Source organism: Moschus berezovskii, chromosome 16 (assembly GCF_049115385.1).
Source record: "Moschus berezovskii isolate FMDL1 chromosome 16, NW_MosBer_1.0, whole genome shotgun sequence".
NCBI classification, from domain to species: Eukaryota; Metazoa; Chordata; class Mammalia; order Artiodactyla; family Moschidae; genus Moschus; species Moschus berezovskii.
In genome coordinates, this window is record NC_142475.1 from 69,752,217 (window position 1) to 69,770,399 (window position 18,183).

At 42.3% G+C, this 18,183-nt stretch overlaps 1 protein-coding gene across 1 annotated transcript in view; it reads right to left on the reverse strand.

The window, feature by feature from the left end:
* The window catches only part of MTFR1 (mitochondrial fission regulator 1), a 65,505-nt gene extending 47,672 nt beyond the window's left edge, over nt 1–17,833 (reverse strand). The window contains exons 1-2 of the mRNA XM_055431863.2: nt 17,749–17,833; nt 1,529–1,668 (exon numbers count right to left, since the gene is read on the reverse strand). Of these exons, the coding sequence (XP_055287838.2) occupies nt 1,529–1,591 (63 nt within the window). The 5' untranslated portion in view covers nt 1,592–1,668; nt 17,749–17,833. The remainder of the gene's footprint in view (nt 1–1,528; nt 1,669–17,748) is intronic.
* Nucleotides 17,834–18,183: the final 350 nt, after the last annotated feature.

Sequence of the window (18,183 nt, forward strand, 5' to 3'; positions counted from 1 at the left end):
AATATTGGGAACAAGTGAATGCTCTCTTACCTGGTCCATTCTTTGATGAAAGGCACCGTTTTAGAGTTCAAAATGAATAAAGCTATATAAGCAAATTAAACTAAGTAAAGCGTGTTATCTGTTCCTGAAACAAAATTCCGCACTTTGGCCTCAATCAGCCCTGGTCACATTGCCCGACTTTGGGCGGGGGCAGGAGGATGACAGAGCAAAATGGTAGGAAGTTCACCATCACTGACTATACCTACGCTACGTACAAGCCACTGATAGGCATTGTACATACCCTGCCATTTAATCCACAGGCTCACTGTGCAGCAGCAGTTCTTCCCATCTGTACTCTGCAGTTGAAGAAAGTAACTGGCAGAAATAAATTCCAGACCGAGGTGTGTGTGAGTCCAAGACCTATATATGATCTTTCCACTAAACTACACTTCTTACTAAAACTGCAAATGAAAAGGAATCACAAACTGTAAAGCTTCACTTTGGGGGAATCATTAACAACAAAAGCTTCCTGACTTTCCGAATGGAAAAGAAATTCTCTTGCTGTCAGTACTGAAATGTTCATCTGCCCCAGGTAGCCAAATAGTGGTAAGCGGCAAACAAGAAAGGTGGTATAGCTGCACCATGTGAGGTTGGAAACGTGAGAAGATGTAACTGAAAAAGACGGAAGTATTAACTTTACAAACCATTTTCCCATTGCTTATCCTCAAGATGATAATCTCAAAATTATGCAACTATAAAAAATGGTAATTTTATTTGGTTCTTTGCTTTTTATCTCCAAAGAAAATAGATATTAACTTTGGGAGCCTAGGGGAAATAAAAGTTCAACCTTCTCAACATGAAGAGACACAAAATAAAAACAAAACATAAAAGCAGTGCAATTAAAAGTATACTCAAATTATGTAACTTGCCTATATCTTTTAAGAAAACAGCTTAATTCCATGTCACCAATAACACCAAATTTGAAAATGATATATGTTCCACAAAATATGCTTGGTACAACTATTGTTCTAATAACTTTACACTGGGTCTGAAAAAAAATTATGTATCAGTAGAATATATTTTTTAAATGTTAAGATTAGAGCGTCTTTAGCATAGAATAACCATATTACACTAATTTTTTCTTTGTATCTGTAGTTGTATTTTAGCAGATATGACTTTTATTGTAAACAGTTGTGTGATAAACCACATTATAAAAGCATTCAATATTTCAATATTAACAGTTCTACAACACTGAGTTGTCAAGCATTAGTCAAACATATTTTATTCAGTGGTTTATATACATATATATATATATATGTATTTAAGCCTTTTCCTCACTAATAACAAATTCATTGCTTTTAACAGTCACATGAATATTGGATAAGTTTTCAATGTAACCCATCCCTTAGGATGCTGGATAAAGATTCACGTCCATGATTTACATAGCAAGCAAATTAAACAGTACATATGTTGGCCATACATACGATTCATTTTTCCCAGAAAAAAATTATCAACGTCTGGATTTTAAAAATGAATTTTGAGCACTCACCGACTGCATGCTTCCAACCTGTTGAAAAATCATCCTAATTAGGCGTTTAATCCAGCCAAGCATTTAGATGGCAAAGTCTCTCCAAATTTGCATTTCAAGTACTTCAGGCATACATAGCAGCACATGGTCCATAAAGCACACTGAAATTCGAAAATGCAAATACTAAAGTGAAATTATTATTATTTAGAATCTTTCTACAACATGTCTCACAAAGTCAGTCTAGTCTACATCTTAAATCTTTGTGCGTGTGTGTAAATTAAAAAATTTTTTTGCTTGTGATCAGCTTTATATAAACTAGTATTACAATTGTTTTTCTAACTATTTTTTAACTTTCCCAGTCAGGGTTCTATTTTGAAAGTGATGAAAACCTACTGTGGCTGACTTAAGCAGAAAATATATTTATAGAAAAATACCCAGTAGGTAACAATCTTAGAAGAAACTTAGAGGCTACACAACAAGGAAAGACATCCAAAATTACAGCAAAACTGTCTTGGGAGACACCTCTGCAGTTGCTACTGTGACTACTGATGGAACAGAATCTACCGGGTCCCACTTCTCTGTCTCACTGGCTCCTAAGTTGCTGTCCTACTAGTGGCATTTGTTTGGTCAAATCTACCTGGCTACAGGGTTTCCCAGGTGGTGCAGTGGTAAAGAATCTGCCTGTCAGGAGATGTGGGCTCGATCCCTGGGTCAGAAGATTTCCCTGGAGGAGGAAATGGCAACCCATGCCAGTATTCTTGCCTGGGAAATTCCATGGACAGAGGAACCTGGCAGGCTACAGTCCATGAGGTCACAGAGTCGGACATGACTGACAGACTGAGCATGCACCTGGCTATAGTTAAAGCAGATTCTACCTTCCACCAAAATCATAAAGGAATTCCATAAATATAAGGCTTCAGATGCTAGGAGGTCAAAAAAATCACAAAGTTCTTCCATACTCACTGGCGCTATGACCCTGCCACTCATCCTCCTCCTTTCCCCATCAATATACTGTATATCTGACACAATTATGAACTAATATGGCATAAACCAGTTTACTGGAAGAGCTGGTCTCTAAAGTGACAAGGACTGTACACCAGACTATAAATCAATGTGCTGCATTCTTCTCAAGGAAGCCTTTAAAAAACTGTACTTTGTGATATATTTGATTCACATTCTGATAGAAGCTTATCCTCTTGTGGACCAGAAATAAAGTTTGTCGCCTACACTTTGAGAAGAACTTGATGAACAATTATAAAGAATGGAGGGGAGTGGAGTAGAATAAAGATGCCATAAATATGCCAGATTCTGGGTGAAACATGAACTAGAAAGAGACCAGCTCTAATGACAGATCAAAGTATGTAATGAAAGAGAAAGCACTAACAGGAACATATAATTTACTGGTAACTAAGAAACGGTCACAACTGCAACAGTGGTGAGATAGTAATATATTTTAATATTACCCGCATCTATAATTGCTTATAAGAATGAATACTCTGAGAGGTAATGGGAATAAAAAGTGCAGAAGGCCAAAAATAAGCTGGAGATGACTGGCCAAAAAAAAAAAAAACTGATCAGAGAAAAAGGATGGTTTTATGTAGGATTTGAAAACCTATCACCGTTTTCTGGTTTTTTTTTTTTTTTGGCCATGCCTCGAGGCTTGTGGGATCCTAGTTCCCTAACCAGGGATTGAACTTGAGTCCTCAGCAGTAAAGCACCAAGTCCTAACCACTGGATAGCCAGGGAATTCCCCTTACCGCTTTTTTAGAAATTGAGATATAACTCACACAGCAAAGTGCACAAATTTTAAGTGTGTCCAGGTATAAACCTGTAGAACCTCCATCCAAACCAAAATATAAAACACTTAAAGAACGCCAAGAGCTCCTGTGAGCCTCCACCCAGTCAATACCCATGCTTCATCCATTTAAACCGTGCTCTAACTTTTGCAGTCTATCACATCTGCAGGCTGTACGTACTCTTTTGGGACTGACTTCTTTCACTCAACATTGCCTGCGAGATTTATTCCCGTGATTTGGGAATCAAAGTTCTTCACTAATGTGCAGTATTTTGCTATATGATACTCTACCACAATTTACTTACCCAATTTACTAGGGGTTTTTGCTTCTTGTTTTATTTTGTTTGAAGTATATAGTTAATTTACAATGTTGTATTACATGATTTACTGTTCCTGAACATTTGAGTTGTTTCCATTTTTAGCTGTTACAAATAAAGTTGCTGAAACAATTCATGCACATAACACAGCAAGGTACACATAAGAACTAATTTCTCTTGAGTTTATACCCAGGATTAAGACTGCTAGATCATAATATATACAGATACATAGCTAAATCTTTAACAGACACTAACTTTTCTGAGGTTGTTATACCAATTACACTTTCAAAAGCAGATAAATAAAAGAGCTCTAGCTGTCCAACAATCGCTGGTATTGTCAATGGTCAATACTTGGTACTGTCAGTCTTTTTAATTTTAGTAGGGGATTCTTCACCCACTTAGTGTTCTTGCCTGGAGAATCCCAGGGACGGGGGAGCCTGGTGGGCTGCCATCTATGGGGTCGCACAGAGTCGGACACGACTGAAGCGACTGAGCAGCAGCAGGGGATTCTTCAAAGGTTTGGGGGGCATATTTTGATACCTTCAATTGAGAAGTTTTTTGGCTCATATTTTAAGTGAAAAGTTTTTAAAAAATTATTCTTGTGAGGAAGAGAGTCTGCACTAGAGATAAAGATTAGGAAGTATGGCTTAGAAAATGCAACCTAAGAGTGAATATTAAAAAGCAGAGACATTACTTTGCCAACCAAGGTCCGTCTAGTCAAGGCAATGGTTTTTCCCGTGGTCATGTATGGATGTGAGAGTTGGACTGTGAAGAAAGCTGATCGCCGAAGAATCGATGCTTTTGAACTGTGGTGTTGGAGAAGACTCTTGAGAGTCCCTTATACTGCAAGGAGATCCAACCAGTCCATTCTAAAGGAGATCAATCCTGGATGTTCATTGGAGGGACTGATGCTAAAGCTGAAACTGCAATACTTTGGCCACCTCATGCGACGAGTTGACTCACTGGAAAAGACTCTGATGCTGGGAAAGGTTGGGGGCGGGAGGAGAAGGGGACGACGGAGAATGAGATGGCTGGATGGCATCACCGACTCTGTGGACATGAGTTTGAGTGTACTCTGGGAGTTGGTGATGGACAGGGAGGCCTGGCGTGCTGTGATTCATGGGGTCGCGGAGAGTCGGACACGACTGAGCGACTGAACTGAACTGAAGAGTGAATGCGCTAACTCATACAGAGTAAGAAATGAAGCCAGGATAGAAATCTCGGGAAATACCTGAAGATCAAGCAAAGGTCGGTGGGAAAAAAATATTCAAAAGAGGTAACGAAAAATGTGAGAGATTGTCACACACACAAAAAAGGAATTTTCAATAAGGGGAATGGTCCTTGCTAAACAGAAAACATGGAAGAGGGGTCACATAGCTGGGGGCCTCCTACAGCCTCCCTTTACTCCAGACCCCTCCACTGCGCTCTCTGGAAGCCTGTTGGAATGAAGGTAAGTGTTTCCTCCCTCACCGAACTGAAACCTGGCTCTCCCTGTAGGCCGCCGTGTCAGAGGGCCCAGTACTGGCTTATCCTCGCGCATTTACGTCCAGGCTGTTTCCAGTCAGTCACTGCTGTTTGTGGTGGTCGTGGTTTAGTTGCTTAGTCGTGCCCAACTCTTTGCGACCCCCAGAACCACAGCACGCCAGGCTTCCCTGTCCTTCACCATCTCCCAGAGTGTGTTCAAACTCACATCCATTGAGTCAGCGATGCTATCCAACCATCTCCAAATTACTGCTCTAAGTTCTTTTCAAAACGCTCCCTCAAAGGCAAAACTAGAGACGAGGGCAGATCAGGGGTCACCAGGGACTGTCAGAGGAGGAACAACAACTCCAACAGGGCACAAGACAAGCTTTGGAAACATGCACACAGTCTGTCTCTTGCTTGTGGTGGTGGTTACCTGACTGTGTTCAAAGAAATCTACCAGAAACAGTGAATTCTGCTGTGTGCAAACTGCGCCTTCATTTAAGAAACAAGCAAAAGCAGCTCTCCTTAGGAAGCACTGCCTGGCCACCCTGTTCCTCATGAGGACTGACTTAAGGACGCTTGAGCATTCCCTGTCATTCAACTCTGAGTCCTCTGAGTCCTCTCTTCTCCAAGCCCTTCCCCAAATGGAATTGTGCACTCTGGACTCAGCAGCACTAGTACATCATAAACACATATTCTTGCCAGTGCTGAGTGGTTATAATATTTACAATAATGCATCCAATACAGCACTGCTTGAGTCTATTTACATAAAGATCTAAGAGAGGTAAAACTAAACGCAAGCTAATCACAGATTATGAATTCTTTAAAAGTTGTTTTTCTAATTGTTGTGGAGACAGAGGTAGTGACTGATAGTAGGCCTGACTGAGGGATTTCAGTGGATGCTGGCCAAGCTGTATTTCTTGACAGACAGACAGTTGGATGTGTTTACTCTGGGAATGCTTATCAAGATGCTGCACATTTACATACTTTTTGTAATGTAAGTTACTCCTCAAATAAAACTTTTAAAAACACATATATCTTTTGATTAAGTTATGTAACTTTCAGGAATTTTTTGCAGAAATAAAAGCATTACACATAGAGAACATATATAAAGATATTTTCTGCAGTCTTCTTCTAGTCACAAAACTAGGATCAATTTTAAATGTTCATCAATAAAACACCTGTTAATTACAGTATATGCATATTACAGAGCTTTATGCATCTATTAAAAGTGAGTTACAGTCTATGTAATGACTTGATAGTATGATACAGGAGAGTAATATACTATGATTTCATTTCTGTAAAAGACAAATATCTTCAACCTTTTCATTTATAGAAAGATATACATCAAACTATTGACAGAGATTGGTTCAAGATGGCAGACGTGCATTCATCTCCTGCAAGACCACAGATATAGCTGTTGAACAACTATCAACAGAGGAGATGTAACCAACCAAAAAAAGGATACCCCACGTTCAGAGACAAAGGAGAAGCCGCAACAAGACAGCAGGAGGGGCACAATCATGATGAAATCAATCCCATACCCACCAGGTGGGTGACTCACAAAACTAGGAAACCATAATACCAAAGAAGTTCTCCCCCTGATGTGAAGGTTCTGAGCCTCACATCAGGCTTCCCGGCCAGGAGATCTGACAAAGAGATTGGAATCCCCGGGGTATCTGACCTTGAAGGCCAGTAGGATTTGACCGTGGGACTTCTACATGACTGGGGGAAACAGAGACTCCACTCTTGGAGGGCACATACAAAATCCTGTGTGTACCAGGACCCAGGGGAAAGGAGCAGTGACCCACAGGAGACCGAACCAGACCTACCTGCTAGTGTCGAAGGGTCTCCTGCAGAAACGTGAGATGGCAGCAGCCCACAGCAGGGACAGAGGCACGCAGGGGCAGTTCTGGGACGTGCCCATTGGCATGAACCCTCACTGTGGTCGCCATTAGCCCTATCACAAAGCCTATAGACTCTAGGGCTCGGTTGCTTCAGGCCAAACTAACAGGGAGGGAGTGCAGCCCCGCCCCTCAGCAGACAATTGGATTCAAGTTTTATTGAGAGTCCCAGGCAGGATAATCACCAAGGAGGAACACACCAAGACACATAGTAATCAAACTGACAAAAACTAAAGACAAAGAATATTAGAAGGAACAAGGAAAAAAATGACAACATATTAATACAAGGGAACTCCCTTAAGGTTTTCATCTGATTTGTCAACAAAAACTCTATAAGCCAGAAGGGAATGGCACAATATATTTAAAATGATGAAAGGGAAGAAACTACAACCCAGAATACTCTATCCAGTAAGACTCATTCAGATTTGATGAAGAAATCAAAAGCTTCACACACAAGCAAATGTTAAAGAGAATTCAGCACCACCCAACCAGCTTTACATCAGACTATTAAAACTGGCCAGAGCAGGGAGAAGTAAATTTTTCTTTGTATGGTTTGTGCTGCTTAGAACAATGCTACAAAGCATGCTTTACTTTTCATTTAAAAACAAAATCTAGAAGTTACAAAATCCAAATATCACAGCTTTCACTCAGACACTCCTTGCACCATATGGAGACCTTCAGTCTCCTTCCCCTGAACTTTCAGTCATCCTAGTCAGTCCCGTCCCACCTTCACTTTCCTCTGCCTCATGCAGCCCCACATCTGAATCACTGCTTTCCAGTATTTTCAGTCCCTTTTTCTACTGTTTTGTTTCTTCAACAGCCAGAACTTGGTAAGTACACCAGCCTACACTTCTGAAAATTGGGCTGTAGGAAAATGACTAAATCTCACATCTTGAAGTTGCTACAAATGTACTACCTCTAGTCTCAACTAGGCCTTTGGGGGCTTCCCTGGTAGCTTAGCTGGTAAAGAATCCGCCCGCAATGCAGGAAGCCCTAGTTCGATTCCTGGTTGAGGAAGATATCCTGGAGAAGGGATAGGCTATCCACTCCAGTATTCACGGGCTTCCCTGGTGGCTCAGACTGTAAAGAATTCACCAGCAATGTGGGAGACCTGGATTCGATCCCTGGGTCGGGAAGATCCCCTGGAGAAGGGCATAGCTACACATGCCAGTATTCTTGCCTGGAGAATCCCATGGACAGAGAAGCCTGGCAGTTCACGGGGTCACAAAGAGTCGGACATGGCTCAGGGATTGAATACAGCCAGGCCTGCACTGCCACCTCGCACTCAGGGCAGTCTTATTTTCCTGCTCTTCCCCTCCTCCATTCTCCAGGGCAGCTATTTCTAGCATTCTCCATGCTACCAACATCTCTCTAATTCTAGCTCCGTCATTTCCCAGATGACCAAACTTACTATTCAAACAAGAAAAGTCATCTGACAGGAAATCCCTCAATGACCTCACACTCCATATGCCGCAAGCGCAGCATCTCTGTGTCCACACCTGTTCTGTCCCCCTAAACCTGTTCGCCCACTCCCTCCTGTCCCTCCTTCCAACCAAGCGCTCAGGATCATACCCACCCCTCCACTCACAGGTCTCATGACATCAGCTATACCCTGTATTACGTGGATTCTTTTCCCTGTTAATGGCAATCACATGCTACCTTCTGGTTTCTCCCATTTTCTTTCAAACCAAAGAAAGCAAAAACTGAACATGTTAATTTTCCTCCTAAATGTGATCCCTACCTCAGACAATGGCACCCCTAGTTCTTCTTTCTTTGTTTCATTTCCTAGAAGCAAGTTCTATTTTCCCTTCTAAATATATCAAATTCCATTTCCATTGTTCTTGCTGCTCTTCTGAGTCTGTATATTGTAAAAAATCTAACTAGATTATGTGCACCACCCATTCCCCTGATTCTGCTATCCCTTTCTATCCATTCTCAATACCAAAGTATTTATGATTTGATCTGTTTCCCTATCCTGCATTTTTCATAATCTAATCTTTGATCCAGTCCCATAGATAATCTTAGAAATTCAACATGCTTCCTGGACTATGCTGGCTTTTACCAATCTTTTGTTTCAGTTTAGCTCTCACCTCCTCCAAGAGGGTTTTCCTGATCAACCAGTGATTCATGGGGTCACGGAGAGTCGGACACCACTGAGCGACTGAACTGAACTGTGTGTATTCTCCTACACAGCACATTAAAACAATGTAACTAAACTGCCCATCTCCTCCACAGCACTTTAATCACCTAAAGTGCAAAGACTAGCTTACTCATCACAAGACCCCAGCCAGCACTCAGCACACTATATAGAATACAACAGTTGCTCAGTTAATACTTAAATATTAAGAAAGGCATCTAAACCCCAAGCCAGTGCCTTTTCTATACTGTCTCAATCGTAAATAGATATCTTAAGAGAAATTTTACTTCTATTTATATGTGAACTAGGTTAACTTCAGACAAACTTTCCTCCTGCTGAGAACAAGTAAACTAGTGGAACAAAAAAAAATTTTTTTAAACTATTTAAAAGTATCAGAGAACTATCAAGGCAGAGAAATATCACCAGGCCAACAGCTGGTGCTTTGGTAAGAGTAGTAAAAAAAAAAAACTGACCTCTAAATCAGATTTACTGAGAGAAAAGGCACACGTTACCAGCAACAGGAACGAAAAAGGGGACATCACTATAGCTCTTAAAGGCATGCAGAAAATCATAAAAGGCAAAACAAACCCATAGTGTAAGGTGTTACATGGTGGTTACCTTTGGATGGGATGGGTAACAGGTGCAAGACAGCAAAAGGAGTTTCCCAGAGGGTGGGCAACTTTCTAGTTCTTAATCTGGGTGGTCACTGCACGGATGTTTGCTCTGTGATCATATATTGATTGAGCTGTATTAGTTATGTTTATCCATCTTCCTGTGTTACACTACGTGTTACACTTCACAATAAAAAAGGCTTAAAAAAGATGGCTAAGAATCAGGCTGCACTTTGTTTTGATTGGTTTGTTTTGTTCGGTTCTGTGTTTGTGTGTAAAATTTAACTTCGAGAATTATGTGATGATAGTATAGGCTTATAGTCTAATCTGGCTAGACTAGACATAGAAATACAGTGCAGTACTAGAGCAGGGTCGGGGGAGGATGAGAGCTGGCAGAAGAGAAAATCAGAACTGAATGAGAAATAGATAAACAATGAAAACAGACTTTTCCTTCCACAAATACTACAAAAATATATAATAGCACACAGGTAGAAGGAAATGGCAACCCACTCCAGTGTTCTTGCCTGGAGAATCCCAGGGACAGGGGAGCCTGGTAGGAGGCCGTCTATGGGGTCACACAGAGTCGGACACGACTGAAGTGACTTAGCAGCAGCAGACCAATTAAAAGTGAAGTGAAAGTGAAAATTGCTCAGTCTTGTCTGACTCTTTGCTACTCCACGGACTGTACAGTTCAGTTCAGTCGCTCAGTCGTGTACAACTCTTTGTGACCCCATGAACTGCAGCACGCCAGGCCTCCCTGTCCATCACCAACTCCTGGAGTCCACCCAAATCCATACCCATTGAGTCGGTGAGGCCATCCAACCATCTCATCCTCTGTCATCCCCTTCCCCTCCTGCCCTCAATCTTTCCCAGCATCAGGGTCTTTTCAAATGAGTTAGCTCTTCGAATCAGGTGGCCAAAGGTTTGGAGTTTCAGCTTCAACATCAGTCCTTCCAATGAACACCCAGGATTGATCTCCTTTAGGATGGACTGGTTGGATCTCCTTGCAGTCCAAGGGACTCTCCAGAGTCTTCTCCAACATCACACTTCAAAAGCATCAATTCTTCAGCGCTCAGCTTTCTTTATAGTCCAACTCTCACATCCATACATGACCACTGGAAAAACCATAGGCTTGACTAGATGGACCTTTGTTGGCAAAGTAATGTCTCTGCTTTTTAATATGCTATCTAGGTTGGTCATAACTTTCCTTCCAAGGAGTAAGCAAGCATATTTTAATTTCATGGCTGCAATCACCATCTGCAGTGATTCTGGAGCCCAGAAAAAAAAAGTCAGCCACTGTTTCCCCATCTATTTCCCATGAAGTGATGGAATTCCCAAGGCCAGAATACTGGAGTGGGTAGCCTTTCCCTTCTCCAGGGGATCTTCCCAACCCAGGGATCGAACCCAGGTCTCCCATGTTGCAGGTGGATTCTTTACCAGCTGAGCCACAAGGGAAGCTCAAGAATACTGGAGTGGGTAACCTATCCCTTCTCTAGCGGATCTTCCCCACCCAGGAATGGAACCAGGGTCTCCTGCACTTCAAGGGCATTCTTTACCAACTGCGCTATTAGGGAAGCCCACAAGCATTTCAAATAAAATTGTTACAACTAATGCAGTGTATGTTTTTGAGACAGTTATGACTTTTAAAAAAGTTATTAGCAATAGCTTCACAAGAAACCTGCTAGCAGGGATAACAAAGTCCTCAGTAAATTTAAAATGCTACAAACTTTAAAAGCTACAATAGTACATGGAGCTTATTTTTGTAAGATCTTTGTGAACTATTCACAGAAATGGCCACTTGATTCTCTTTACAATGTAACAGAAGAGTGTGACCACTTTATACTGGGAGTCTAAAAAGATCAACAGAACATTCTTAGTTATTCCACTAGCTAAATTACTGGAATGTTTCCTGTTTTCAGAAAACTAAGAAGTCAGGTAAACCAAATTAGTGCACCCCAAAGGACAGTCTACATTCCAGGTGCAAACAATGATGCAAAAGAAAAATAAGGGCCACGAAGTAAAAAACAAAAACTAAATCAATTTAAAATTACTGTCCTTTATTTTGATGGGAATTCCTTGGCAGTCCAAAGGTTAGAACTCAGTGTTTTCACTGTCGTGCCCTGGGTTCAATCCCTGGTTGGGGAACTAGGATCCCGCAAGTTATGCAGGGTACCCCCCCCCAAAAAAGTTACTGTCCTTTGAGAACATATCCTTCTTAGGTTTCCAGTGTGAAAATGCTTTTTCTTTTAGGACATGGGGACAGTAGATGAATGTTATTTGATTTTTTTTTTTTTTTTTTAATGCTTATTGAGCTTCCCTGGTAGCTCAGAGGTAAAGAATCACCTGCCAGTGCAGGAGACAAAGGTTTGATCCCTGGTTTGGGAAGATCCCACATATTGCAGAGCAACTAAGCCTGTGCCCCACAACTACTAAGCCAGCACTCGAGCGCCCAGGAGCCACAACTACTGAGCCCACTTGCCACAACAACTGAAGCCTCTGTGCCCTAAAGCCCACGCTCCACAAGAAAAGCCACTGCAATGAGAAGCCTGAGTACCACAATGAAGAGTAGCCCTCTTCCACTTGCTACAATGAGAGAAAAGCATGCCCAGCAATGAAGACCCAGCACAGCCAAAATTAAATAACTAAATATTTTTAAATTAAAAAATATATAAAATGCTTGTGTGTGCATGTTAATTCACTTCAGTCATGTCTGACTCTTTGCAATCCTATGAACTGCAGACCACCAGGCTCCTCTGTCCATGGAATTCTCCAGGCAAGAACACTGGAGTGGGTTGCCACGCCCTCCTCCAGGGGATATTCCCAACCTGGGGATCAAACCTTATCTCTCGTCTCCTGCATTTGCAGGAGGGTTCTTTACCACTAGAGCCACATGGGAAGCCCCCATGCTCCCCCAAAATGTTTATTTACCATAATAAAATGTTGTCTACCGTATGTTAACACCCTACCCTACTTTTTAGAAATTAAACTTGAAATTCAAGTCTAGTGACCACAGCTATAGACTTCACATCAGTCTGGGCTGAGACTAAATCAGAATACTTTACTACCACACTATTAAGTAATGACATAGTATTCAACCTATGGGTATGGAATTTACTGGCAGTATTTTATAACTAATATTCTATACTAGTCATACAAAATTAAATATACTGCTACATTCCCAGTACCCAACACAGAATCTGACATATAATAAGTTTAACTTTTTTCAGTCCACAAATGAATAAATCTCATGACCTGTACTACATCTTTCAATAACAAACTAGATAAGATGCCTAAGACCATTACCTAATTAAAACTTGATGAAAGTTTTTTCAAATTAAAAGAGCTTTACATATGAAACTAAACTTTTGAGGGACAGTTTCACTAACATTTTTAGAGGATGACTTTCTCTCTTTACGTTATAAGAGAGGTTAGAGGTAATTCTATGTTTCCATTTGAATTAAAGATGTGTCATTTTCATGTAACTCTGAGATATAACCCTATTGTGAATGACACAGGAATTTTCTTAAAGTGTTATTTTAAGCATTCCCATGCAAATGAATTAAGTATTCTGGCATCAGTTTTAAAATAATTTTTTGAAAAGACTGCTCAAGTATCTTAAGAGGTCCTGGACAGCAGTAGAAACAAACACATTACTTGGAAGTCAATAATATTTTTCACTAATTAAAACTGCTTCCCTGGGCCAAGCAGGTTGATTAGAATTCATTATAAAGGTGATTTTGATAAGCTGTGTAATTACTGTCCTTTACATATTATGTATATATAAAATTGCCTTATGGAAAAAGTCAGTAAACCATACTTTTTAAATTAAAGGTGTTTAGTTGTTTTTTTTTAATTAACAATACTTTTTATTGAAATATAGTTAATTTACAATGTTGTGATAGTTTCAAAAAAGATGTTGAGTTTTTAAAAGCTAGTAAGGGTAGTTATGACCAACCTTGATAGTATATTAAAAAGCAGAGACATTACTTTGCCAACCAAGGTCCGTCTAGTCAAGGCAATGGTTTTTCCCGTGGTCATGTATGGATGTGAGAGTTGGACTGTGAAGAAGGCTGACTGCCGAAGAATCGATGCTTTTGAACTGTGGTGTTGGAGAAGACTCTTGAGAGTCCCTTATACTGCAAGGAGATCCAACCAGTCCATTCTAGAGGAGATCAATCCTGGATGTTCATTGGAGGGACTGATGCTAAAGCTGAAACTGCAATACTTTGGCCACCTCATGCGACGAGTTGACTCACTGGAAAAGACTCTGATGCTGGGAAAGGTTGGGGGCGGGAGGAGAAGGGGACGACGGAGAATGAGATGGCTGGATGGCATCACCGACTCGATGGACATGAGTTTGAGTGAACTCCGGGAGTTGGTGATGGACAGGGAGGCCTGGCGTGCTGTGATTCATGGGGTCGCGGAGAGTCGGACACGACTGAGCGACTGAACTGAACTGAACTGAAGGGTAGTTGTGACCCCATAGACTGTAGCTCGCCAGGCTCCTCTGTCTATGGAATTCTCTAGGCAAGAATATTGGAGTGGGTTGCCATTCCCTTCTACAGGGGATCTTCCCAATCCAGGGATTAAACCCAGGTCTCCTGCCTTGCAGGCAGATTCTTTACCACTGTGCCATAAGGGAAGCCTAGTTACTGGAGTACTAGTTGTAGAAGAGAAACTCTAGAAGTAAACTAAATGTCCATCAGTAAGGAAATAGTTACATTCAACATACCCATTCTAAGTTTATGGCCATGAAAACAAAAAGAAAGGATATCTGATAAACATCTAAATGACTAACATATATGTGATTCTGTTTTTAAAAATAAAGCATAGAAATGGTGGTGAAACAAATACTTTATGCACACGCATACACAGAAAAAAAGATCTGAAAAGATACCAAAGCTTAACACTGCCTGTGTCTGAGGCGAGGTGATGGAATTTTCCACCTTTCTTCTGTATCATTACATAGTGAGATTACAGTGCCACATTTTGTTGCTTAAACTAAGTGGTGCAATTTGTATCAACAGTATATAATAAACATATAGAAGAACAGGTGAACAGCTGAGTGGTCAGCAATTCAAAAAGCAGCTATACGGTAATAATACTCATCACCAAGATTACCCAAGAAAACAAAGGAGTAGAAACGAAAGTTTACCTGGACTTCAGAACCTACTGCACCACTGCACCACACTGTCTCTTACTCTTTTACAGACTTTTTTTCCTCCATTTCTTTCCTTATGTCCATAAATTCACCAGTTAAGCCAAAATCTATTTCCTTTATAAATGTGTGCTTAGTCACTCAGCATATTACGGCAGCCCCAGAAAATTAATACACTGTGAGTCTTGCTTCATTGCCAGACTCGCCTAGAGCATGAACTTCCCCCTCCCTGCACAGCACTAGACAGAATGTATATCAGCCTTCCCTGTGCCATTTTGTATTGAGTTCCTTCTTCCTGACATTGAACAGGGCTCATGGATATTTGTTGTTTAGTTGCTTTAAGTCCTGTCCAATCTTTGGAGCCCCAGGATCTGTAGCCCACCAAGCTCCTTTGTCCTTCAGTTTTCCAGGCAAGAATACTGAAGTGGGTTACCACTTCCTACTCCAAGGGATCCTCCCAACCCAGACATCGAACCCAAGTCTCTTTCACTGCCAGGCAGATTCTCTGTCGCTAGAGAGACCTGGAAAGCCCATTTCTTTTATATTCACCAGGTCAAATCACTAACTGCTTCCACGTCCCAGGTGAAGCCATTTTTGACAGAGCCAGCTCATGATATTCCTAGGAGACTGTGATTATGTCATTTCTTTGCTCAAAATTCAAAGTTCTTAAATTTAGCACTCAAGTTCCTTCATGTGTGAATTTAACCTTACTTTTAGACTTCTGAATTACTCCCCTACAGTAGACTCCTAAACTCCAACTCAGCAAGTCTTCTCTACTGTCCTCTGAATAAGCCCAGCTGTCTCTCTCTCTAGTCCTTACTCTAAAACTATCGGGTTGGCCAAAAAGTTCATTTGGGTTTTTCCAAAGGCTGTTACAGAAAAACCCAGTTTTCAGCCAACTCAATACTTGGATGAGGATAAGAAATAGTGTAAAACTGAGAAGATGAGGGATACATATTGAAGAATCCAGTATACATACCTAGTATATGCTAACTGCCAAAAGAGGTAGAGACTATTCCTTGATATATTTTTTTCCCATTTCCCCTTTAACTGGCCATATCTATAGAAAAAAAAATTTAATTGTATCTATTGAACTACACTTGTATACTTTGCTCATAACTTTAAAATCAATTGTATTAACCTTTTATTGTTTCAAAGGGACAGAAAATACCTTACTATTGTATTCAAAATATCCAGGTGTATTTTTTTCCCATTATGGATTTGTAGCCCAACAGAAATTTCCACAGCAGTTAGGTTTACTCCACAATTCTTCAGTTCAGTTCAGTTCAGTCGCTCAGTCGTGTCCGACTCTCCGCGACCCCATGAATCACAGCACGCCAGGCCTCCCTGTCCATCACCAACTCCCGGAGTACACTCAAACTCATGTCAATTATGGTTTAAAAGAGCAAGAATTCTGCAGTGACCTGGATCAGCAAGCTAAATTACAGCCCCCTGCTTCATACATAGAGCTTCCCAGGTGGTTCAGCAGTAAAGAATCCTCCTGGGTTCCATTCCTGGAAAAGGAAATGGCAACCCACTCCAGTATCCTCACCTGTGAAAACTCAATAGAGGAGTCTGGCGGGCTACATGCAGTCCATGGGGTCGCAAAAGAGTTGGACAAAACTTAGGGACTAAACAACAACAACAAGCCCCTTACATCAGCCTGACCTCAGGCAAACTGCTTAACCTCTCTAAACCTCTTTTCCCCCTCACCTGTAAAATGGGATAATACCCATCAATACTTCATACAGCTGTTGTAAAAGTTAAATGAACTAACAGGTGAAAACAATTTCACAATGCTTCACACACATCAAGGACTCGGTAAACATAAAATTATCAATAGTAAAACAAAATTAAGTAAAAATCAAATATTACCACTCAAATGCAGTAAAGCTACTGACAAAACTAGATTATTTGGCACTTTGTTTTCAGGGATTGCGAAAACCTGAGCACCAGGTAATGAGACTGCACCGTTGGAAAACTGCCCAGATTCTCCTAACGCAAAATGCATTAGCGCCGCCCACGCCTTAAAGCGTGCCTTATTTTACTCAATCTCTCTGGGAAGCAAATGATTGGAAAAGGATGACTATTGATCCTAAGAGAGATACAACGTCTCAGATACACGTCAAAATAATTGGGGAGAGGGACAAGCCTAGCCATTTATTGATACTTGTTGAAACTGGGTGATGGGTACACCGAATTCTTGACGCTCAGTCTCTCAACCAGGTTTCCATAATATAACGTGTTTCTAAATGTTAAAAAAGGTCGATTCTTTCCCTTCCACCCCCACCTTTGGGACTAATGCAAGTCCTGGTCAAGAACACACGTTGGGAAAGTTCAAGGAGGCGAAAAGTGAAAACAGTAGAAAGCCGGCCAGCTGAGTTGCTTAGGCCCCCGGGCCGCTCCGGAGGCGTGCTGCCCCCTCCAGACGCCCGAGGCCTGGTGGGGAGGTGCGCCCGCCGATCCCGGGGGACGCGCAACACCCACGTAAGCCGCCGCCAGGGGCCTTCGGACACCGGACCGAAGACGGAGGAAGGCAGGGGGCCGCCGTGGGGTGACTGGGCGGGTGGGGGAGCCCCAGCCCTCGGGGCTAGCCGGCCGAAGTCCCTCCGCTCCGCCGAAGCTGCAGCCCCACCCAAGCCCTCAGCCACCCGGCGGCCCCAGAACCTCTCCCATCAGCCGCGGCGCAGGCACCCAACCGGCCGGCGGAACCCGCCCTCCTCCCGGCAACTCCGAACCGCGCTCCTCCAGCTCCCACGCTGACTGTCACCAGGGCTCCCCACCACCATCAGGCCCGGGGGCACGTCCTCGACCCCCAAGCCGACCGCTCTCCAGAGCCGACAGCCCCACTTTACCTTGGCCGCGCGGCAGCCAGGAGCCTGCTCCGGCCGCTCAGGCTTGGAGCTGGGCTGTCTCGGGGCGTTGCTGACAATCACCCAGTCTCCGCCCCGAGCACCGGCCAGCCTGACCAATCAGCGCCCGACCTGAAGGCGGGCACTGCGAGCCGGGAGCGGAAGGCGAGGTGACGGCGGGACGCGCCTGGGGCGGCATTTCGCAGAGTGCGCACGCGCGGGGCTCGGCCAGCGTGTGCGCTTCCTCGTGAACCTGGCTTTTTGTCTTCACTTCTTGCGCTGAGAAGTGCTTTGTAAACTTCAAGCTCTAGGTGTGTAGGAAGACCCACATGCTGATTGTGGCCACCAGTGTTGATGACCTTGAAAGAAGCTGTGAATCTTAAGCCCTTATTAAGCTAATAGATGTTGAGCTCTTTCTTACCACGCTGTAGGGACGTA